The 25,196-nt window shown below is 34.7% G+C and overlaps 4 protein-coding genes and 1 pseudogene across 4 annotated transcripts in view; 2 read left to right on the top strand and 3 right to left on the bottom strand.

Annotated features, from left to right (window-relative positions):
• The window catches only part of LOC116133834 (TMV resistance protein N-like), a 32,133-nt gene extending 18,917 nt beyond the window's left edge, over positions 1-13,216 (top strand). The window contains exons 6-7 of the mRNA XM_031419519.1: positions 8,892-9,248; positions 13,100-13,216. Of these exons, the coding sequence (XP_031275379.1) occupies positions 8,892-9,248; positions 13,100-13,216 (474 nt within the window). The remainder of the gene's footprint in view (positions 1-8,891; positions 9,249-13,099) is intronic.
• Positions 4,771-10,012, top strand: LOC116133813 (TMV resistance protein N-like). The gene is made up of 2 exons (XM_031419494.1): positions 4,771-4,882; positions 9,446-10,012. The coding sequence occupies exon 2, from the start codon at positions 9,509-9,511 to the stop codon at positions 10,010-10,012; it is 504 nt and encodes a 167-aa protein (XP_031275354.1). The 5' UTR covers positions 4,771-4,882; positions 9,446-9,508.
• Positions 13,217-13,846: 630 nt separating the features above from the next.
• LOC116133833 lies at positions 13,847-16,229 on the bottom strand (annotated as a pseudogene).
• Positions 15,781-18,489, bottom strand: LOC116133832 (ankyrin repeat domain-containing protein, chloroplastic-like). Its single transcript, XM_031419517.1, has 6 exons — positions 18,478-18,489; positions 18,167-18,265; positions 17,871-17,969; positions 17,276-17,374; positions 17,092-17,190; positions 15,781-16,473 (listed from the first exon to the last, which is right to left on the bottom strand). The coding sequence occupies exons 1-6, from the start codon at positions 18,487-18,489 to the stop codon at positions 16,375-16,377; spliced, it is 507 nt and encodes a 168-aa protein (XP_031275377.1). The 3' UTR covers positions 15,781-16,374.
• A 669-nt stretch (positions 18,490-19,158) lies between these two features.
• LOC116133804 (probable LRR receptor-like serine/threonine-protein kinase At1g34110) lies at positions 19,159-24,725 on the bottom strand. The gene is given in 4 exon segments (XM_031419486.1): positions 19,159-19,231; positions 19,233-19,473; positions 19,807-22,221; positions 24,641-24,725. Coding segments are annotated over 4 exon segments (2,814 nt in total).
• Positions 24,726-25,196: the final 471 nt, after the last annotated feature.

Raw genomic sequence — 25,196 nt, 5'->3', positions numbered from 1 at the left:
TCATAACTCTATCCAATTATCCAATACTATCCCTAAAATCCTATCCAAAATAATAAACCAAACACATCCATAGATTCTTAATTTTGTGATTAATTTTGATTATGTAATACCATAATTTAAAGCCAATGATACCACAAAATTCTTTAATTAATCTTGGGGATGATACTAATTTTTTTAAAAAAATTATTATTTTATTTATTATTTTATTAATTTTTTTTTTTAAAAAGCGTATCCCACGATACGTTATGCGATACACGATTTAAAAAATTAGGCTTTCGATACATGATACGATATGCGATTTGATAACCATGTGATACTTATAGCGAAGATTTTAAAACTTGAACTGCATATTACACACTAAATAATTCAACACAGGATAATATTGTTACAAGTTTTAGCCCATATCCACTTAAATAAGGGAAAAAGAAAAGTGTTCATCCATAACCCTAAGGGTAGTGATGGCAATGGGCTAGGCCGGGATCGGGTACCCCTTGGCCCAGGCCTAAGCCCGACCTCATGACATAGGCCCAAGCTCGGCCTGAGCCCGCTACGGGTATGATAGGCAAAGTCCAAGCCCGGCCCAACGGGTTTTTTATAACCGCAGGCTCGACCCAAGCCCGCCTTTTTTAATAATGTTTATTTTAAAATATTAATAAATTTCAATTTTTTTTTTATATTTTAAATTTTAGAAATAGTTTTTAAATATTAATTGAAGCTATTTCCGTAAATAATTTAAGCAATAAATGAGCAATTAAAATTCCATAATATTTGATTATACTAACTTTTCAGCTGTGCATAATATGTTATGGTGAAATCCACTTTTATAAGTTGAACCAAACCCATCTAACTCATTTAAATGCAATTTTAACATGTTAAACCTTCAATATGGGATGAAAATTGAGGTTAGGGTTTGGGAAAAATGGATATATATATATATAAGATAATATTGTAATTAAATATATAGTATAAGGGTAAATTAGTAAAATTAATACTAAATTTTTCGGGATGGGTCGGGCCTAAAGATATACCCATGCCCGACTCGTACTCGAGATCAGACCTTAAAATCAAGCCCAGGCCCAATCCCAAGCCCGCCAACCTCGGGTAAAGCCTGCCCCTTTAGGGCCAGGCCGGGTATTCGAAAATATCGGGCCCATTGCCATCTCTACCTAAGGGGTTTAGCGGTAAAAAATGTTTGTTCTATGTTTTTTGTTTTAACATAATGATTTGTTGGGTCTTTTGGGTTTATAACAATATTAAAAAATTAAAAAATAAATTGAATTTAAGGGAAATTGTGACATTTGACATTAATCAAGTATCATTAAGGCAAATAGTTGACCACAATAAATATTAACAAAAAAAGAAGAAGAATATATGGTAATAATTTAGTTGGGCTCATATTACAAATACGGAAAACCATATTCATATTTGGGTTGGAGTTGAAAATGATTAAGACGTGTTACCATTTATTACAAAAAAATGACATATTTGGACAATGGTTGTTAGTATCCTATGATACTCAATACGTATCATACGGTACGATTCGATACAGATCACCAACGATACGTATCAGAAAATGTATCCTAAACCTTTCGATACGTTGATATGTATCTTGCGATACGATACGTATCCGTTCGTATCCTTAAAAATATCGATATAAATCGATACGACTTTATTAATTTGGGCCAAAGGTCCAAAAAAAATTCAGGTCGAAACCAGATCACCCAACCCGATTCACTAAAACCTGTTCAAATTTACCCATTTTGCATGGAGAAAGTGAAGAGGAATATATATTGCCCATTTTACATGATAATAATAATATAAGTGGAGATATAGATATTGACATTGATCTTAAAATTTTGTGATTAATTTTCATTATGTAATACCGTAATTTAAAGTTAATAATACCACAAAATTCTTTAATTAATCTTGGGGATGATATTAATTTTTAGAAAATTTTGATTATTTTATTAATTTTTTTGAAAAAGGCGTATCTTACGATACGATATACGATTCAAAAAATTAGGTTTTCGATACATGATACGATACACGATTTGATAACCATGGTTTGGACCATTTATCATTTAATATATTACCACTCAAATTCGTTTACAATATGCCTAGATTTTTTTTTTTTTTTATTTTTGTAATTTTCAATATGATTATATTATCATACACCACATTATTGAATTGACCAACTAATTTTTCTATCAATCAATGATAACACTACAAGACTTTAAAAAAAATATATTTATAGTAATTTAATTTTTTAAATTTTTCATAGAATATTTATATTCTATTCAATGCACTTTCAAGTAGATGGGAATCAAAGAAAATAATTAAATAATTCATGCAACTTATTACATTTTATTTTCTCAGAGAAAACAAAAACATTAAAAAATAACCTTTTTTTTGGATTAATAGTTCATCAACGGATCTTAGCGATTGATTGAGGTGCACAAGAGCTGTTCATCTTTTCTAACTTTTGACCCATTGCCTTTTTAAAATTCTGTCTCACCAGCTTAGACACTCATGCCAAATTAAAATTTCCAACTAAATAATTAGATTTTCGTTTGACAAAACATTCTATTTTATTCACCCGTTAATAATTATAATTATAATAGTCAGTAATCTAATTGTATTTTTTGAGTTTTACAAAGCAATATTTTCGTCGTACAATGATATAAACTTTCTTTTGACACAAATTTTCAACGAAAATCTATAACGCAAATTGAAGGAGTAATGTTACAGTCACCAAAGTAGTGCACCGAATGACGTAATAAAATCTTGACCGTTGATTAATATTAAGTTAAAATTAATCAACGGTTAAGATTTTGTCACGTCATTCGATGCATAAATTCGGTGTACTACTGTCGGTGGCTGTATTATTTTCCAAATTGAAGTCATTGACTCGGAGCCCACTTTGACTGCAAAAAACGTGTTTGCAAAATTGTTTGATTAAAAATGACTTTCGGGTCTTCAGAGAAAACAGTATAATGTTTCGTCGATTTTGAAATTTCTAGTGAGCTTCTTATTATTATGAGAGTAAACGACCTTTTCCCACTAAGGTTAGCCTTAATGATACTTTTTTATCCAAAAAGTTTTAAAATACTATTTTTTTACCCAAAATTAATATTTTGTTACTTCACAAAACCGATTTTGACCGTAAATTTTTTTTTTTGTCACCACCATTTTAAACTTTAGCCTTTTCCCTATAAAACCCCGCATATTCATATCACGAAAATCAACTATTTCTAATCACTTTGTACGTATATTTAGCTGGTATATGTAGAACAACTTCTAATTATATTCATCAAAGTAGTAACGAAGTTAGAAGAACGAAAAGAAAAAGAAAAGAAGACCGTTGATTGTTAAGTCTAAGTCAAAATTAATAAAAAGCGCGGGAGGCGGGTGGGGGAAGGGATGGATCGATGAAGCAAAAATTTTAATAAGAAGTTATTTGCGAAGCAACATAGAAGATTCTTGGTTTCTTCTTTGTAGAGTATGTGACGAGAGAAAAAGAGGAGAAATTATGTGAGATTTTCACTTTATTGCCGAGAAAATTCCTGTATAATTTAAGGAGAAAAAAAAAAAGCTATTACGAAACTACGTGAAAAGCTCTTCATATACATTATCAAAGTCTAAGTCAAAAAGAGAAACTGAACCAGACTTTAATAAAAGCTATTGCGAAACTACGTGGAAAGCTCTTCATATGTATTATCAAAGTCTAAGTCAAAAAGAGAAACTGAACAGACTTTAGTAAAAGCTATTGCGAAACTACGTGGAAAGCTCTTCGTATATTCTGTAGAGAATGTAAAAGAGAGGGTGAAAGGGTAATTCCGTCGAACAGGTTGCGTGCGTGAACAGAAGTGATAAGATTGTGAAAAGCGTCAAACAAAGAGAAGAAGATGAAGGAGATGGCGCCATGATCGGAGTTGAAGGCATAAGAATCGAGAAATCAACACTGGGTTTAAAGTGTTGTTCAAACACAGTCCAAGAAGTTGTGCTAAACAGTCAACAAAAGTCATGCCCCATCACAAACTATTATCATATTCACCATTAAACTACTGAAGCAGCAACAACTGATAACACATTTGCATGCAGTGTGGCTGTACGTATCTGATCACGTGTGCTTCTGAATGTGTCAATTTTAATGATTTAAACCAATAATTTAGTGTGCTTCTGGCATTACATATAAACTATTATGTTGCTACACTTATCTTACAGTACCAGTCAGACTCAGTAGTGTAAAAATTATTGACGCATGCATGCATGGATGGATGGTCCTCTTAATTTGTTTTTATCATTTATCAGCTGCAACTTACGAAATGTGAAGTGTCCCACTTGGTTTACTTTCTTTTGTTTATTAAAATTAATTTTAATATGAATTTGTCCATAATTTTCGATGAATTTGTCCACTTAGACAAACACCCCCCTAGTGGAAGAAATATTAAGTGAAAGCCGAATGAGGTGAAGAGGCTCCATTAAAGTGAAAGCGAGCATGCCAATGACAATTATGGTGAAGTTTCGTCTGATAAAGAATTGAAGATGATGTTGATTTCTCATGCAAAAGAGTTTTGTTTTTGTGCAGGCAGTGGTGACGGACTGCACCACACGCTTTCTTGCTGACATTTCCAAATTATATTTGACTATTCAATCACTCATCGCCATCACCAAAAACAGACTTTAATAAAAGCTATTGCGAAACTACGTGGAAAGCTCTTCATATATTCTGCAGAGAATGTAAAAGAGACTATAAGTAAGAGAAGAACTCTGTTAGAGTTCATCACTTTGTAACACAGAAAGCTCCTCTTCCTTCCCATTGAAAACACAACTAATTGCTTTCTTTGAAGCTCTTATATCAAACTTTACTCATCAATATTGTGTAAGTTTCTTCTCTACTTTCTATTTTTAATTTGAACATAATTAATTTATTAGAAGCATACAGTTATATATTTTTTTAAACCAGCTGAGTATATATGAATTTAATTTCTTTCCGTAATCTCTTGCGGCAAAATATATTCATCGATCTATGTTTAGTTTCATCTCGTCTAGTGATTAGACCAGTCGCTGCAGTTGTGCTTTCTTTTAGGTTTTAATCAATATTTGTTTTCTTACAAATGTAATGTTTGTGTGTGAACTACTTGTTTCGCCCTTACTCGTTTAACGTCAAATAGAATTTGGGCGTATATGCTAGTTTTTAAAATACTAGGACTTAGAAAATCGACATCCCAGGGGGTAAATGTAATCATAGATGAAGTAGAAGCTTTAATAAAAAGGTTAGGATGAAACAGCTTGGAAGGGTCTTTATTTTTATTTTATTTTTTCTCTTTATGTGAAGAGAGAAAAAGAGAAAAAATTTCTTGAGTTCATCGCTTTATATAACGCAAAAAAGTTCTCTACTTTCCTATCAAATCACAACCAATTAGCTTTCTTTGAAGCTCTTCATGTTAAATTATGTTAGTTTGTTCTGTTTTTATTTTAATTTTAAGTATATGCATGATTATGCACCTGATATAGGATTTTCGAGAGCGGACTAGAATAATTAGAAGCATATAGGTTTTTTTATTTGTTTTATTTAAATAACGGAAGCTAAGCATATATGCTTTTAATTTTAATTCTTAATTTCTTGCTAACATAATGTATTCATATAAGTTTAATTTCTCAGTAGCTTTTATACAATATCAGAGTTGAAAACTATATGAGCAAATGCATGCATCTCATAAATATATAAATGGTAAAGAAGAAATTAGTTCCTTATTTTTTTCAATTCTATCAGGGGGCATAGACGACACGTGTAACTTGGGAAAAATTAGCTTGGATCAATTAATCGCATTCCTTCCATGAGTATCCAAACAGCTTCTTCTTCAGGTGATCATATTTGTTCTTCCCGTTGGAAGTATGACGTCTTTATAAGCTTTAGAGGTGAAGATACTCGGAAGAATTTCACAGATCATCTATATGCTGCTCTGACTCAAGAAGGAGTTAATGTTTTTAGAGATGCCGACGAACTTGATAGAGGAAAACCCATTTCATTGGAGCTCCTTCGAGCAATTGAAGAATCAAGATTTTCGATTATCGTCTTCTCAAGAAAGTATGCTAATTCCTCTTGGTGCTTGCATGAAATTGCTAAGATTGTTGAATGTAAGAACACAATGGGACAAAATGTTTTTCCCATTTTTTATGATGTTGATCCATCCACGGTAAGGAAACAAACAGGGACGTTTGAGGAAGCTTTTGCTAAGCATGATAAGGAGAATAAACAAAATGTTCAAATATGGAGGAATGCTTTAAAAGAGGTTGCCGATCTCTCTGGATGGGATGCAAAAAACAGGTAATAGTTTTTCTTTTTCATGTTTATGAATGTGTCATAATATTTTTTTTACTGTAATTAACCAATTATTAAAAGATCAATATTTTCATTAGACTATGGTGATTGCTTGATTATTCTTTAAAAAAATCTCTTCTATTAACTACCAATCATTCCCTTATATTTACTCAATTTAAAGTTTAAGAGACATTGGTCCTACATTAAATAGCTGACCGTACGTGTATAATATGATAGCAATAGTAACCCATAATTCAGAGTAAACTATATAAAGAAAGAGAAGAACTCTTGGTACTTGTAAAGTTAAATAGTAATTTTTTCTCATACATTGATTGATCACAACTATTGTTCTTTTTCATTTGCAGACACGAATCAGAACTCATACATGATATTGTCAAAGAAATATCAATTAAATTAAGTCGAACAACATTGATGACTTCTGAGGGCCTAGTGGGAATAAATTCTCGCCTTGAGGAACTGAAGTTGCTGATAGGTACTGGGTCTAATGATATTCGCATGATAGGGATATGGGGAATGGGAGGAATAGGCAAGACAACAATTGCAAGAGTTTTTTGTGACTTGTTTTCAGATCAATTTGAAGGGAAGGCTTTTCTTGCCGATGTCAGGGAAATTTCAAGAAAAAGTGGCCTAGTTAAATTTCAAAGTCAACTTCTGGGAGGAGATACTAACATATGCAATGAGTATGATGGAATTAAAGAGATAAAGAGAAAGTTGCCTCACAAAAAAGTTCTTGTTGTTGTAGATGATGTGGATCATATTGACCAACTAAACAATTTAGTTGGAAAACATGAATGGTTTGGTTTAGGAAGTAGGATCATAATAACAACAAGAGATAAACATTTGTTGATGACTCAGGAGGTTGATGAAGTTTATGAAGCTAAAGAACTGAATTGTGATGAAGCTCTTGAACTTTTCATCTCGAAAGCCTTTAAAAAGCAACAGCCTTCGAAAGTCTATTTGGAGTTGTCCCAACATGTTGTAAGTTATGCTGGTCGTCTTCCATTAGCTCTCAAAGTTTTGGGTTCATTTTTGTTTGGTAGAACTGTAGATGAATGGACAGACACGCTAAAAAGACTCAAAAGAGATCCTAAGAAGGAGATTTTGGATGTACTTGAAATAAGTTTTGATGGTTTAGAAGAAGCTGACAAGAAAATATTTCTTGATATTGCATGTTCTTTTAAAAGACAGATGAGAGAATATGTAACAAGAATTTTGGATGGTTGTGGTTTTAACCCAACTATTGGATTAAGTGTTCTCCTTGAAAGATCTCTTATAACTATTTCAGATTTCAATGAAATAGAGATGCATGATTTGTTACAGGAAATGGGTCGACAAATTGTTAAGAGAGAATCCACAAAAAAGCCTGGAGAACGCAGTAGATTATGGGATGAAGAGGACATTTGTCATGTTCTAACAACGAACACGGTACACACTTAGCGAGAAATATTTTTTTCCTTCAATTTTTAACCGATTATATCTCTATGTATATATAGTTTTATCTTTGCTCCAATTTTGTTTGTCACTTATATTTTTTATCTTAATTCTTTAGGGGACTGAGCTAGTTGAAGCCATAACACTTGGAACAGAGCTCAATGTAAGTGCACTTGGAACAAAGTTCAATGTAAGTGCAAGTGCTAAAGCCTTTTCAAAGATGACTAACCTAAGATTACTCAAGATTAGAGGAGTACAACTTCCCGAAGGTCTTGAGTATCTTTCCAATCAGTTAAGATTACTTGATTGGGATGGATTTCCTTTAAAATCATTGCCATCAAATCTTCAGTTGAATAAACTTGTTGAACTTAAAATGGACGGTAGCCGCATTAGACAACCATGGAAGGGGAACAAAGTAAGATAATTCACTTACACTTTTTTTTGTTTTTAATAAATAATTATTGAATATTTTTATGCATTCATCCTTTAATTAATGTGGTAACTATCCTAAGAAATGCCTTTTTTTCTTTTGTTTCTTCAATTTTAACAGCCTTTCAACATGTTAAAATCAATTAGTTTCAACTCCTGCGAGAGCCTGATCAAAACACCAGATTTCACAGAGATCCCAAATCTTGAGAAGTTGACTCTTAGGGGATGTTCAAGATTGAATGAGATTCACCCATCTTTACTAGCTCATGAAAAGATTAAAATTATGGATCTGGGTTATTGTTTAAGTCTCGAAACTCTTCCAAGCCAGATTCATATGGAATCTCTTATCTATCTTAATCTTGGTGGTTGCTCAAAATTGAAGAGGTTTCCAGAGATTATAGGAAGTATGGAGTGTCTCTTTGCGCTTTTTTTAGATGATACTGCTATTAAAGAATTGCCTCTGTCTATTGGGCTTCTATCTGGGCTTCAATTATTGGACTTAACAGAATGCAAAAATCTTTCCAGTCTTCCAAGTACTTTAAATGACTTGAAATCTCTTTATCACTTGTCTATCTCTCATTGTTCGAGACTTGTGAGTCTTCGGAGTAGCTTGAACTCTCTTAAATACTTGTCTATCTTTCATTGTTCAAATCCCATGACTTTAATATTGTGTCGTGTTACAAAGTTGTATCTTCGTGATTGTAATCTTGGAGATGGGGCAATAACCAGTGATTTGCTTGGAAGCTTCATCTCATTGGAGGAATTAGATCTAAGCCAAAACAATTTTGTTTCGTTACCTACTAGCATCAATCGTCTTTCTAACCTTAGAAATCTTAGTTTGAACTATTGTAGGAGGCTTCAAATTCTGCCAGAACTTCCTTCCAATATAAGTGAGCTTAGTGTAAGCGGTTGCATTTCCCTGGAAAGATTATCTAATGCATTAAGATTATGCAATTCGAATTTGTCAAAAATTTCATCTCACAATTGCTTGAAACTCGATGGTAGTGGTGAGGCATTTTCAATTATGAAGGAACACCTCAAGGAACGGAAGCTGAGCATATATGCTTTTAATTTCAATCCTTAACTTCTTGCTAACATAATGTATTCATATAAGTTTAATTTCTCAGTAGCTTTTATACAATATCAGAGTTGAAAACTATATGAGAAAAATGCATGCATCTCGTAAATATATAAATGGTAAAGAAGAAATTAATTCCTTATTTTTTCAATTCTATCAAGGGGCATAGACGACACGTGTAACTTGGGAAAAATTAGCTTGGATCAATCAATCGTATTGCTTCCATGAGTATCCAAACAGCTTCTTCTTCAGGTAATCATATTTGTTCTTCCCGTTGGAAGTATGACGTCTTTATAAGCTTTAGAGGTGAAGATACCCGGAAGAATTTCACAGATCATCTATATGCTGCTTTGACTCGAGAAGGAGTTAATGTTTTTAGAGATGCTGAAGAACTTGATAGAGGAAAACTCATTTCATTGGAGCTCCTTCGAGCAATTGAAGAATCAAGATTTTCGATTATCGTCTTCTCAAGAGACTATGCTAATTCCTCTTGGTGCTTGGATGAAATTGCTAAGATTGTTGAATGTAAGAACACAATGGGACAAAATGTTTTTCCCATTTTTTATGATGTTGATCCATCCACGGTAAGGAAACAAACAGGGACGTTTGAGGAAGCTTTTGCTAAGCATGAAGAAACTTTTAAGGAGAATAAACAAAATGTTCAAATATGGAGGAATGCTTTAAAAGAGGTTGCCGATCTCTCTGGATGGGATGCGGAAAACAGGTAATAGTTTTTCTTTTTCATGTTTATGAATGTGTCATAATATTTTTTATTGTAATTAACCAATTATTAAAAGATCAATATTTTCATTAGACTATGGTGACTGCTTGATTATTCTTTAAAAAAATCTCTTTTATTAACTACAAATCATGTCCTTATATTTACTCAATTCAAAGTTTAAGAGACGTTGGTCCTACATTAAATAGCTGACCGTACGTGTATAATATGATAGCAATAGTAACCCATAATTCAGAGTAAACTATGTAAAGAAAGGAGAAGAACTCTTGGTACTTGTAAAGTTATATAGTAATTTTTTCTCATACATTGATGACAACTATTGTTCTTTTTCATTTGCAGAAAAGAATCAGAACTCATACATGATATTGTCAAAGAAATATCAATTAAATTAAGTCCAACAACATTGATGACTTCTGAGGGCCTAGTAGGAATAAATTCTCGCCTTGAGGAACTGAAGTTGCTGATAGGTACTGGGTCTAACGATATTCGCATGATAGGGATATGGGGAATGGGAGGAATAGGCAAGACAACAATTGCAAGAGTTTTTTATGACTTGTTTTCAAATCAATTTGAAGGGAGTGCTTTTCTTGCCAATGTCAGAAAAAGTGGCCTGGTTACTTTACAAAGGCAACTTCTTTTGAAAATTCTAAGGGGAAGAGATAATAACATATGCGATGAGTATGATGGAATTAATGAGATAAAGAGAAAGTTGCGTCACAAAAAAGTTCTTGTTGTTGTAGATGATTTGACTCCTATTGACCAACTAAACAATTTAGTTGGAAAACGTGAATGTTTGGTTTAGGAAGTAGGATCATAATACAACAAGAGATAAACATTGTTGATGACTCACAGGTTGATAAGTTTATGAAGCTAAAGAACTGAATTGTGATGAGCTCTTGAACTCTTATCTCAAAAGCCTTTGAAAACCAACAGCCTTCAGAAGACTATTTGGAGTTGCCCAACATGTTGTAAGTTAGCTGGGTCCTTCCATTAGCTCTCAAAGTTTTGGGTTCATTTTGTTTGGTAGAACTTGAGAGATGGACAACCGCTAAAAAGACTCAAAAGAGATCCTAAGAAGGAGATTTTGGATGTACTTGAATAAGTTTTGATGGTTTAGAAAAGCTGACAAGAAAATATTTCTTGATATTGCTGTTCTTTTAAAGACAGATGAGAGAATATGTAACAGAATTTGGTGGTGGTTGTGGTTTTAACCCAACTATTGGATTAAGTGTTCTCCTTGAAAGATCTCTTATAACTATTTCAGATTCAATGAAATAGGGATGCATGATTTGTTACAGGAAATGGGTCGACAAATTGTTAAGAGAATCCACAAAAAGCCTGGAACGCAGTAGATTATGGGATGAAGAGGACATTTGTCATGTTCTAACAACGAACACGGTACACACTAGTCGAGAAATTTTTTTCCTTCAATTTTTAACCGATTATATCTTATGTATATATAGTTTATCTTTGCTCCAATTTGTTTGTCACTTATATTTTTATCTTAATTCTTTAGGGGCTGGAGCTAGTTGAAGCCATAACACTTGACAACTCAGAGTCATTGGAACAAAGTTCAATGTAATGCAAGTGCTAAGCCTTTTCAAAGATGACACCTAAGATTACTCAAGATTAGAGGAGTACAACTTCCCAGGTCTTGAGTATCTTTCCAATCAGTTAAGATTACTTGATTGGATGGATTTCCTTTAAAATCATTGCCATCAAATCTTCAGTTGAATAAACTTGTTGAACTAAAATGGACGGTAGCCGCATTAGACAACCATGGAAGGGGAACAAAGTAAGATAATTCACTTACACTTTTTTTTGTTTTTAATAAATAATTATTGAATATTTTTATGCATTCATCCTTTAATTAATGTGGTAACTACCTAAGAAATGCTTTTTTCTTTTGTTTCTTCAATTTTAACAGCCTTCAACATGTTAAAATCAATTAGTTTCAACTCCTGCGAGAGCTGATCAAAACACCAAGTTCACAGAGATCCCAAATCTTGAGAGTTGACTCTTAGGGGATGTTCAAGATTGAATGAGATTCACCCATCTTACTAGCTCATGAAAAGTATAAAATTATGGATCTGGGTTATTGTTTAAGTCTCGAAATCTTCCAAGCCAGATTCATAGGACTCTTATCTATCTTAATCTTGTGGTTGCTCAAAATTGAAGAGTTTCCAGAGATTATAGAAGTATGGAGTGTCTCTTTGCCTTTTTTTAGAGATACTGTCTATTAAAGATTGCCTCTGTCTATTGGGCTTCTATCTGGCTTCAATATTGACTTAACAGAATGCAAAATCTTTCCAGTCTTCCAAGTACTTTAAATGACTTGAAATCTCTTTAATCACTTGTCTATCTCTCATTGTTCAAGACTTGTGATTCTTCGAGTCGCTTTGAACTCTCTTAAATACTGATGTCTATCTTTCCATTGTTCAATCACACATATCAATTTAATATCGTTCGTGTTACAAGTTGTATCTTGTGATTGTAATCTTGAGATGGGGCAATAACCAGTGATTGCTTGGAAGCTTCATCTCATTGAGAAATTAGACTAAGCCAAAACAATTTTGTGTTGTCTCATACCTTACATCAATCGTCTTTCTACCTAGAAATCTTAGTTTGAACTATTGTAGGAGGCTTCAAATTCGCCAGAACTTCCTTCCAATATAAGTGACTTAGTGTAAGCGGTTGCATTTCCCTGGAAAGATTATCTAATGCATTAAGATTATGCAATTCGAATTTGTCAAAAATTTCATCTCACAATTGCTTGAAACTCGATGGTAGTGGTGAGGCATTTCAATTATGAAGGAACACCTCAAGGTCTGTCACTTTCTTCTCTTTTTCGAATTAGATTTTTTTTTATTTTATCCGACATTTCCCAAACTTTAGAGATCTGTATTATCTGTCTAACTTTATTTTACATATATATGGTCACGATTTTGCTTTATCATTTTATAGTAGTAGTATTATTACATTTCCTTTCTGCAATTAATACCGAATAAATCCTTGTATTTACATTCAACATGTCTATTTTTCCATCTCATAGAAGCTTTGTTTATTTTGGGTACAGCTGACAAATTCAAGTAAAAGATTAGCATGGTTGTTCCAGCAAGTGAAGTTCCAGGTGGTTCAGCATAAGAGTGACGGTGATTCAATAAAAATAAAAAGCGCCGATTTACAAGAATGATAGCAAGTTGGTGGATATGTTGTGTGCTCTACATAAGATGTACAAGAATGATGCAACGAGCTTCACTTCGTATCGATGTGACTGGATTTTTCCGAAATCGTCTCTGCCGTGACGTTGTTTAGGTGTTGACTCGCGCCCGCTGGTTAGATCATCTTGTCTACTCTATTTACCTGTGAGAAAATCAAACGATTAAGTCCCGAGTTCAAATTTGTTATCGTGGATCACCCCGAAGTGCCAAAAGTGAAGGTGAAAAGGGTTGGAGTCCATCCTGTGTATGAGAATGAAGATTTTGTTGAGTTTCATTGATCAAGATTTTGTGGTGCCAAGGCCTTGCTGTCAAGCTGCATTGTGTTATGCTGTTTATTGAGAGTTATGATTGTGTTAATTTTATATGTTGTACTTGTTATCAGATAATTAACTTTTTCTTTATTTATTATATTATTATTATGGATGTGAGATGAGGAGAATAAATTGAGACAACATTCGTCTTTGGCCTTCCGTTCTGGTAAGACACTAACACAAGCAATGCAACCTCCAGGACTGCAAGCATCTGGTTTTTTGATAGCAAGTGAAGTTGCGTTGATATTAATATCTTCATGTTCCCAGTTGGGTAACACCAACTTGGCTAACTCAGTACCCCGCTAATGGAGGTTTTCTGGTCAGCAACTCCAGGAGAATAACATTGAAGCGTAACGTTCCAGCCGCTGTTACTCCCATCGTGTAGGCATACCTGCAATAATCTCAAATACAGAAAACTAAAACAAAATTAGTAATCTATCTGATTGCAGATTTATGAATGTAAAAAGAAAAAGATCATGAGTAATGAGATCCAAGGGTAAGTATCCTGAAATGGTGATGCTAATATGCCTAAAAAATATGTTATCACCTATTTTCATTTTTCAGATTTCAACGGTTTATGAATTGCTAATTGTACGTTATATGCTAAATATGCATCAATATGTGTACAATTTATCTGATAGCCAATGTGCCTAAGCATTTTGCAACTGTAAAAGCCATACCCAGTTTGAGCAATTCTTAGCTATAAAGCAAAAGAGAGTTTACCTGGAGAATATAACCGATAGAACCAGCAAGCGTGGAAAGACTGCCATCCCCTTTGAGGGGTCAATCACTTTGCAGAGTTCAATATCTCCAAGGTGTGGTTCTTTCAGTGACTTAAGCATAATGTTTTTACTTGAAAGATCAAGGAGGAGAATTGGACCAGAAGTGTATCCTAATTGATTGCTACTCAGATTCAAAGCAATCTGCAATTTCACTGGCAACGATGGAATTCGGCCACTTAGCTTATTTTCTCCAAGTTGGAGTTCTATCAAAGAATTCATGTTCCTGATAGAGTCGGGCATGGAACCACTGAGATAGTTGTTTTGTAAGTTCAAGTTTGTAAGCTCTTGCAACTTGGAAAAGAAAAGAAGGTATTGAACCAGTCAGCGAATTCCAGCTAATGTTTAATTGAGAAAAAGTCTTGGGAAAACTGAACAGGGATGTCTCCACTGAGGTTGTTAAGTTGGAGCTTTATAACTTGAAGACTGCTGAGATTACCCAACTGTGCCGGCAATGAACCATTCAATTTATTTTGAGCCAAGTTCAACAGCGTCAAAGTTTGGCAATCACCCAATTCTGAAGCTATTGTTGTCCAGAGTTGCAAAATTCGCTGAAGGGATCACACCATTGAGTGAATTGCTTCCTAATCTCAACCTGACCAAGCTTGGAGACATTTTATCAGGTATTGAACCCTCTAGGGAATTATAAGACAAATCCACAGTCTGCAAATTTGTAAATGACAAAAAGTCTTCTGGAATAGACCCTGTCAACTTATTATAACTAAGGTCTGAATTCTTCACATATCTTGTGAGTCCACTAGGAATTGAACCAGTAAAATTGTTCTGATTGGCTGCAAGCCGTGACAGGGTTGATATACTTGAGAAATTTGCTGGAATTCCACCATCTAAGATTTTCACAGAGAGAATTAGAACTTCCAACTCGGCAAGTTTTACAATTCTATGAGGAATGAACCCTGAAAGCCGATTAACATGCACTAAAGTCAATCAAGGTCAAATTTCCATAATCTGCAATTTCTTCAGGTATTTTGCCACTGAAATTATTCACAGAAAGCACAAGTTGCACTAACCTTAGATGTCCCAAGATTGCTAGGAATAGCCCCCTCAAACAAATTTCGACTAACATTCAAACTTTTGAGATTAACTAATTCATCAAACAGTAAACTAATGTTTCCACTCAATCTATTAAAAGACAAATCCAAGAATTCTAATCCAACAAAAGAATCATGCAACCAATTCTTGCTAAAATTCAACAACTTGAGCCCACCAATCCTTCCACAATCTGAGATGAATTCATTGGGAATTGAGCTGAACTGGTTTTCAGAAACATCAAGTGATTGCAAAGAACTAATATTACAAACAACAGACAAAAACTAGAGTCAAAGAGACCAAACCCAGATAAAGAAAGCTGAGTTATCAAGGAACCACCACTGCAGTTAATTCCCTTCCATAAACAAGGGTTCAGCTGCTTTGAAACATCCCATTCCAACGCTGAACTGTCGAATCAAGGTCAAATTCCCATAATCTGCAATTTCTTCAGGTATTTCGCCACTGAATTAGAGAAATGATGGCTACGTTTGAGTAAAGCCATTTCAAACAATAAAAGCAATTCCTTTTCCACAAGTTTCATGCACAATCATATACATATATATTAAAATTTTCAAGACATCTGCAGTAAAAATTTTCTACTAGTTTGATAGTCTATTGTCTTGCTCAAAAAATGAGATGAGAAGCTAATGAATAAAACAGATTATATTCATTGGGTAGATTGACCGATTAATAATACAAGGACTATACCTGCCTAGATTCAATTGATAGACACATACAAAAATATAATGATGTGATTGGGTGATAGATTTTACAGTAGAAGAGCAGGCTGTGAAATGCACATTCTTCTTACGTGCCTTGTCGGTTACTTGTAAGCTCGAGTTCGCCATTGGAAGGATCATCTGACATACATACAGTCGTACGATGCTCAGTTTTTAAGTGATTTTGGATGATGCTGAATCTAATACTACTACTGGGCTGCACAATCAGTTTGGTAATTGTAACACTGATGGAATGGATTTTATGTCGGAGCAGTCAACGGCGTTTTGGAAGCTGCTTCAAAAGCTTGATTAATTCATAAGTTCTCGTGTCTTTACCGGAGTAGAGGCATAGATCGAGTGGGGTTAAACCCTCCTGAGTCAAAGAAAAAAGATTAAAAGATCTGACCGCTGCATGCAACTATGTAACGGCAATTAAGCATTTTATGAAGTAAAAAACTAAGGATAAATAATAATATGGCAGCTAGAAACAACACAAATCAAACAGACGAAACATCAGCGGAAAGAACTTGCTGAAGTACTAAAAATGTCATACCAGTAACCAAAGAATGCCTCTGAAATCTAAATCCTATATCCATATATAATACAAAAAGAGTCCCAATGTTTGCCAAACTTATGGACAGGTATCACTTCCATATAATTTTGATAAACTATCCTTCAAAGAAATACGTTAATCAACTTATAATGACCACGCGTACTTTAGTAAGTTTGAAAGAACGGAAATGACTCTTCTAGTTTTCAAGGTCGTGGCTGTCTATCATGAATCTGGAGCTTACTATTATAATGATTATGTAAAAATGTAAATCACATCATAAAAGTGCCACCTCTAGGTTCCATGATAACCAAAACGCACAAGGGTAACAATTCAATCATCCATGATCTGGTTATGCGTGAACTAACAAAGATAAGCACCTATATACAACAAGCTCTTAGTATATAATAAGGAAGTTGACGTTAATTGGTTAATTCTTACCTGGTTTTTCAATGTTTTATCAGCTCCTTTAATCAATAACAGTTTCACTATATCTGTCCTACGAGCTTGAACAGCAAGATGTAAAGGTGTCCATCCATCCTGAAAAGTGCAAATAAGAATATTCCCCAGCAGAACAGATATCAAATAAAAATGCAAAGGAACAATAGGTAGTTGTCGAACATACATTGTCTTTAAGATTTAGATCAACATTGTATAACAAAAGAATTTTGATTGCTGGACTTGATGCTGTTTGAACAGCATAATGCAATAAAGTGGCCCCATTCTGTAGCAGCAAGAAAACATAAAATGTATCAATTTACTAACCAATTGAATGACCAAATATACTAAGTGGTGTAAATGCATTAAGCTGAACAACAGAAGTTTACAATAAACACCATTACCAAGATATTAAAGAGCCTAAATCAAGTTAAAATAAGGAAATGCGGAAACAGAAAAAACAAAGAAAGTATGTAGGAAAAGATGATTAGCCATCAAGATGAAGATGAAAATAATAGTAATAATAAAGAAGTTACTCCTGCAAAGAAATAACGGAAGAATATCAAGAAAAGATATACATGACTAAGGTCCCAATACAGAGAGTTTCAGATAACAAGAAATCTCAAATTTTAAGTTCAGCAAAAAGTAAGCCTTTGTGAATAGAAGCCTTCACAGAGAAGACAAGATATGAATGGCACCAACAATAATATGAGGCTAAATATACTCTTCACATGGATAACATATACTCGTATATGGTCCAAGGCCAAATAGTTTCAACTCACATCATCACAAACAAAAGGATTCGCTGATTCTCTCAACAGATAGTTGGTAACTGCCTGCTTCTTCCCAATGATAGCTTTGTGAATTGCAGTCAAGCCATCCTGAAAAAAAGTTAGAAGCCAAAATTGAAAAATTTATTTTAAAAAAAAAAGAAGGGCTTAAAATAGCGGCTAAATGTAATATCAAGTGACATTTCTTTCATTTAGACAAACATCCTGACGTATTTAACCAAAAAGGGGAAGTGAGAAAAACAAAGGCACAGTATCATATCTAGTCAAAAAGTGGTCAATTTATTTACCTTATCCACAGCATTGATGTCAACATTATGTTTCAACAAAGCATCAACAAGGTAGAACTCTCCAGATGCAGCGAGGGTGTGAAGAGGTAGCCATTTTTTCTGAAAAAGATTCCATCAGAAGTTATAAATAGATGACANTTGTTCAAAAAAATCAAAACAGAATAGAAGGGTTATACGGGTGCCCGCGGGTGCCCACGGGTTCACCCGTATGACCCGTAATTTATTGGACCGGGTACGGGTACGGGTCATATAAAAATTGGTTTATTTTATTGAACCCATACCCTATATTTTTTACCCGGGTACGGACCGACCCGCGGGTCCATACCCGTTTTGCCAGGTCTAGGGATATGTTATGTGCTCTAGATTTTTTGACAATAATATGTCTTTTGCTAATATTGGTGGTCGTTCTGGCATAAATGTTGCTGTCTGTGATGTGTTCGATAATGATCCAAGGAAGAGCGGTTATGTTGTAGAGGTTGATTATGAAGTTGGCTTGCGCGTGCCTAAGTCAGATCATCTTTGGCTACTCTATTTCCCTGATGAGAAAATCAAACGATTTAATAGTCCCAATTTCAAAATTTCGTCATTGAATTGCCGAGTGAAAGGGGTTGGAGTTCATCCTGTATATAAGAATGAAGATTTTGAGTTTCATTGATCAAGATTTTGTTGAGCCAAGGCTGTGCTGTCAATGCTGCATTGTGTTTATGTTGTTTATTTGAGAGTTATGATTGTGTTAATTTATATGTTATAACTTGTTATCAGATAATTAACTTTTTCTGTATTATTATTATTATTATTATTTGAGGATGGACAATGGAGAAATAAATTGAGACGAAATTATGACAATAAGAACAATCAAAAAAGGAAGATTCATAAATATATAACCTTTTCCACAGGAAGACTCTATTACACAAAATACAAAGCTACAATCAAAAGTTTTAGGAAATGCTTCTAAAACTGATTCAATTAATTTTCAGTAGGCAAAGTCGGGTTTATGTTAATGTGTTAGCATTTTGTAGCATCTGTAGCACAGCATTCATCTTTGGCCTTCCTTGGTAAGACACTAACACAAGCAATGGCAAACTCAGGGACTGCAGGCATCTGGATTTTGATGGCAAGTGAAGTTGCGTTGATATTAACATCAAATATCTCATCCCTTTTATCGTCATGTTCCCAGTTGTGTAACACCACCTTGGCTAATTTAGTACCCTCGCTAATTGGAGGTTTTCCGGTCAGCAACTCCAGGAGAATAACTCCGAAGCTGTAAACGTTCCCAGTTGCAGTCACTCTCATCGTGTAGGCATACTTTGCAATTATCTCATATACAGACCTCAGAAAGCTAAAACAGAAAATTAGGAATCTATCTGATTGCAGATTTATGAATGATAAAAAGATCATGAGCAATGAGATCCAAGGGTAAGTATCCTGAACTGGTGATGCTAATATGCCTATTTTACCTTTTTTCAGATTTGAGATGGGTTTAGGAATTGCTAATCATAAGTTATGTACTAAATTATGCATCAGATGTAATGCGTAACAAATGTATATGATAGCCAATGTGCCTAAGAATTTTCGTAAATGTAAAAGCTATGCCTGGTTTGAGCAATTCTTTAGCTATAAAAGCAAGAGAGAGGGTTTACCTGGAGGAATATAATCGACAGAACCAGCAACCGTGGAAAGACTGCCAATCCTCTTTGAGGGGTCAATCACTTTGCAGAGTTCAATGTCTCCAAGTTGTGGCTCTTTCAATGACTTAAGCATAATGTTTTTACTTGAAAGATCAAGGAGGAGAATTGGACCAGAGGTGCATCCATTCAAAAAAGCAAGACCCTGGACTAATCCTACTGCTACACTGTAACGGCTTTCCCAATCCATACTACTTCCATTGATACCGTGAAGAATGTCGAAAAGGGTGCATGTTTGGGCATATTCATAAAGTAGATAAGCACTGTCCTTAGTCAATGCATAAGCCAAAGGAGTCATGACATTTGAATGGTTCAACTTCCCTATGATCTCTAGCTCTTGCTCGAATTTATCATTCTGGAATATCTTATCACTCCGGTTCAGCTTCTTAATGAAGTAGCTCTTTCCGGATGGCATGATGGATTTGTAATAGGTTGAGAACTTCGTTTTCAGGAAAATGTTCAATGGATTAGCTATTGTTTCCATGGCTTTGGTGAAGGAAATATTTGATTTGTGGATTTCATTTTCCGTCAGAAAATTGCTCAGGATGATCCAAAAAAAATAGAAACATCTTGGAATTGATAGATAAATGAATATGATTACCCTAGCGGCAAGGACACCAGCGGCAAGGGCAGTAATTATTGAAACAGCAACTGGCATTTTTTTCTTTGCTAGTTCCGGGAAAGTGTTTGGTGCAGGTATGAGGTTCGGATTTCCAGTTATATTGACCGAAACAAAGAGGGTAAACTTAGGAACAATTCCTGACGACTGATTATTAGAAAGAATTAACTGCGTCAGGGTTGGCATTTGAGTAAAAAAAAAAACAGGAATTTTACCAGACAATTTGTTGTTTGAGAGACCTAAAACTTCCAATCCAGTCAGGCTAGAAAGGCTGTGTGGGATGGATCCTTCAAAGAGATTGCTGATCAGATTCAAAGCAATCTGCAATTTAACTGGCAACGATGGAATTCGGCCACTTAGCTGATTTTCTCCAAGTTGCAGTTCTGTCAAAGAATTCATGTTCCTGATAGAGTCAGGTATGGAACCACTGAGATAGTTGTGTTGTAAGCTCAAGTTTGTAAGCTCTTGCAGGTTGGAAAAGGAAGAAGGTATTAAACCAGTCCGCGAATTCCAGCTAATGTTTAATTGAGACAAATTCTTTAGCAGGGAAAACTGAACAGGGATGTCTCCACTCAGGTTGTTGAGTTGAAGCTTCATAACTTGAAGACTTCTGAGATTACCCAATTGTGCCGACAATGAACCATTCAGTTTATTCTGAGCCAAGTTTAACAGCGTCAAAGTTTGGCAATCACCCAATTCTGGAGGCATCATTCCAGTGAAGCTATTGTTGTCCAGCTCCAAGCAAGTCAATTTTTTCAGAGTTGCAAAATTCGCCGAAGGTATCACACCATTGAGTGAATTGCTTCTCAATCTCAACCTGACCAAGCTTGGAGACATTTTATCAGGTATTGAACCCTCTAGCAAAGTATAAGACAAATCTACCGTCTGCAAATTTTTAAATGACAAAAGGTCTTCTAGAATAGACCCTGTCAACTTATTGTAAATAAGATCTAAATTCTTCACATATCTTGTGAGTCCACCAGGAATTGAACCACTAAAATTGTTATGATTGGCTGCAAAACGCGACAGGGTTGATATACTGAAAAGGTTTGTTGGAATTCCACCATTTAAATTATTCTCAGAGAGAATTAGAACTCCCAGGTTTGTGAGTTCTCCAATTCTATTAGGAATAGACCCCGAAAGATAATTGACACTAAAGTCAACAAAGGTCAAATTCCCATAATCTGCAATTTTTTCAGGTATTTCACCATAAAAAGAATTCCGAGAAAGTACAAGTTGCTCTAAAGCCTTAGATTTTCCAAGGTGGCTAGGAATAGAACCTTCAAAACAAGTGTGACTAAGATTCAAACTTTTGAGATTAACTAATTCATCCAACAGTAAACTAATGTCTCCAGTCAGTCTACTATTGTAAGATAAATCCAAGAACTCTAATCCAACAAAACTATAAAAGCTAGTTAAATTACCAGACTACCAATTCTTGCTCAAATTCAATGACTTTAGCCCATGAATCGCTCCACAGTCTTTGATAAAATCAGAAATTGAGCTCAAATTGTTGATGGAAAGATCAAGTGAATGCAAAGAACTAATCGCACAAACAACAGGCAACTTATCTGTAGAGAGTGCAAACCCAGATAAAGAAAGTTGCGTTATCAAGGAACTCTTACTGCAAGTAACTCCCTTCCATAAACATGGATTTGGCTGTTTTGCAACATTCCATCCTAAATTTGAATTGTTAAGTTGCTGAGAGAGAGTGATCATGGTGGTTGTTTGGTTTGATGGTAGTTGAGAGACTGATAAAGGGTGTAGTAAAATGAAGAAACAAAAGAAGAGAGAGGTTACGGTGCCTCATTTGAGCTGATGGGCCAGAAGAGAATATGAATATTTGTTTAATTTTGCTGAGTTAGTTTATTTCAAGTGAGGAGGAGACAAAGAAATATTGGTTTGGTTGATTCTTACGTGGGAAATTTTTCAAAAATTTAGTTGGCAGTGAAATTTTTAGACTGGAGAGACTTTGATACTACAAAACAGAGTTCAAAAGACTTGACTATCAGTAGCTGTATTACTTTTCTTATACTTAATTTTTGTGGACTGTTGACCAGCCAGACTTTTGAACTAACAAACAACCACACACCCTGACTTTTATCAAGTAAAGAACAAGGGTCTTGTTAGTTTTGCTGGAGAATACAAAGAAAAGAGTGATGCTATGGGTACTAACAGATGGGTACTAATCTGTGTACTAACTAAAGCATAGTACCCGTACTATGCGTATAGTATGCGTACTATGCTTTAGTTAGTACACAGATTAGTATCCATCCGTTAGTACCCAAAGTATTATTCCAAAGAAAATATTGAACAAAGAGAGAAAGACGTTATGTGTCTTCTTGTTTTGTTTTCAACCATACAGAACCTTGAACTTGTCCCTGCCACTTTATCCCTTGCTTGAAAAGTTAAACCACGTAGTTACACACAGACAAAAGGGTAAAAGCAAACCTATACTGTTGGTTGGGACCAAAATCACCAGGCCTTCAGGCTTAAACGTAACCTGTATGTACAAATACTGGTTAGCCCAAGTTGAAATGGGCTTTTATTATCTATCCAGTTTTGATGTGAAGATTAAGTGGACAAGCCTCAACAAGCTAAAATGCTGCTAATCTAATTCGGTGTTTGTGAACGTGAATCGTCTCTTGCTTTTGAATGTTCTTGTTAGTTGTTACTATGAAAAATGCTTTGATTTTGGAGAGTAATATTACGTTTATAATCTCTTCTCACAATCTTTTTCTCACAACTTTGATGTGACAGTTCATAAGTGGTCAATCATAATTTTATCAAGTGAGATCTATTACAAGCTATCATGTTAAGGTTCTGAGAAGAAGTTGTAAGCAGTAGCATTACTCTGGTTTTGAATGGTTTTGGTTGAGAGCTATCTATCAAAGTCGCATTTATTATGCAACAACGGTTTCAGAAATTGATCATATAGATGCAGAGTAGCTTATTTTTATTTCATAAACTGTGGTAAAGGGACACACACTCACATATGTGACATTCTCCCCATCACCTCCTTGATCTAGGAAACTACAAATTAGAAACCTCAATTTTTTGTTGAAGAAGCTACGATAACAAGTTTTCTGTGTATTAAGGCCACAATGGAAGGGTTTGCAGCCTCCAGCATGACACCGCCTTCTTTGATCTCACGTCATAACTGTAAGGATTATCTAATTGGCTATGTAAAAAGATTTAAATACCATTGGCACAAGCAGTCCAATTTGAAGGAAGCCTTTTTGATGTCAANGCCAAGACTCTTCCCCCAAAAAACCAAAAAAAAACCTAAATTTATTATAAACTTTTTACATATATTTCCACCCAAAGTTTAACAAAATAGTAAGTTTGTACTTCTAGTTATATATATTCTAGTTTATACCCCTAAATTAACACATTAAATCTCTTTTAATAATGGAAGACTAAAATAGTCATTTATATATCTCAAATTATTCACCCCCAATTCAATCCCAAAATTTTACATTCACATAAATCATCTCCAGCCCTCTTCTGCCGCCAGTGGTTTGGAGTTAATTTCGGTCAATTTTGGCTCCGGTCGATTTTCTCACCAAAATCGACCGAAATCATCATTTTATCATTTCCCAAACTTGATAGCCCTCGATTTGACTAATTTTTGCTAAATCTCGCAACCTAACTCCACCACACGACAACCATTTCCAGCCTTTTTGACATGTATCCGACATTGTTGGCCTTCCTCAACACCATCATCTTCCTCCCCTCAGCCCTCTCAACAAAACCCCTATCATACCTTATCCGTTTATTTTGCCAATCGCCGACCATCGATACCTTTTGGGTCGTGACTTTTCAAGCATTTTCTTATCAATCTTGGCATTAGAAATCGCTCATTTCACCACCCATCACTTCTCCAACATCTACTCTCCAAAACCCCCCACCAACCTAACCTTGTTAGCCTGCCGATTGCTGTCCACCTCTTCTAGTGATTTTTCATCTCAAAAAGCAAAAAAATTAAAAAAATAAAAAAAATAATTTTTTTAATACATGCTTATATCATTAGAGGGTCCCAAAGTAACTCCTGCCTAGGGTCACAAATGTTCTAAAGACGGCCCTGCCTCCAGCATGACACCGCCTTCTTTGATCTCACGTCATCACTGTAAGGATTATCTAATTGGCTATGTAAAAAGATTTAAATACCATTGGCACAAGCAGTCCAATTTGAAGGAAGCCTTTTTGATGTCAAAATTGGCATATTGCGGACATTCACATCAAGTGGTAGCATACGATATTCAATACCAAGATCTTTAAATGATCAGATCAGCTGTGCTCTCCTTGTTACTCTCTCTCCTGGGTTCTGAAAGTTCAATCTGTGTTGCAGCCACATTGATATCTTCACTTTGTTCATGTCCTCAACCTCGGTCACCACCATCAGTGGAGATGGGTGCTAATGATCCCTTTTGCTTTCAACGTATCTGCACATAGAATTTACAGCAGCTAGACTCATTACAACAAATTATTACAATTAGGCCTCAACGAAATACAATTATTAGTAAAGACTAAAGATGAAGCATCTCAAGGTATACCCAGTTATTCTTTCTCTCAGGGTGGAAATTTTCTCAATTCAATAGTTATGCATAAACAATTATGTTGTCCTCGTGTAAACCTATTACTAACTCTCTCTAATTTCATCAATTAGGCAATTAACACACTAGAAACCACTATATCATGATTGTGTCATTCTATTAGTGTAAAC

This window comes from Pistacia vera, unplaced genomic scaffold (assembly GCF_008641045.1).
Source record: "Pistacia vera cultivar Batoury unplaced genomic scaffold, PisVer_v2 Contig276, whole genome shotgun sequence".
NCBI lineage: Eukaryota > Viridiplantae > Streptophyta > Magnoliopsida > Sapindales > Anacardiaceae > Pistacia > Pistacia vera.
The sequence above is the reverse complement of the archived record's forward strand: the minus strand, read 5'-3'. Positions and strand labels throughout refer to the sequence as shown.

Bases quoted from the DNA above. Each gene is read 5' to 3' on its own strand.
- LOC116133813 (XM_031419494.1), top strand. From the start codon at position 9,509: ATGAGTATCCAAACAGCTTCTTCTTCAGGTAATCATATTTGTTCTTCC.
- LOC116133832 (XM_031419517.1), bottom strand. The intron at 17,970-18,166 runs GTAAATAAATTG...ACTTTTTTTCAG, and splicing joins ACATCAATGCTGTGGATAAG to GATGGCTTGACTGCAATTCA. The intron at 17,375-17,870 runs GTGAGTTGAAAC...TTGCTGCTACAG, and splicing joins ATCCTTTTGTTTGTGATGAT to AATGGGGCCACTTTATTGCA.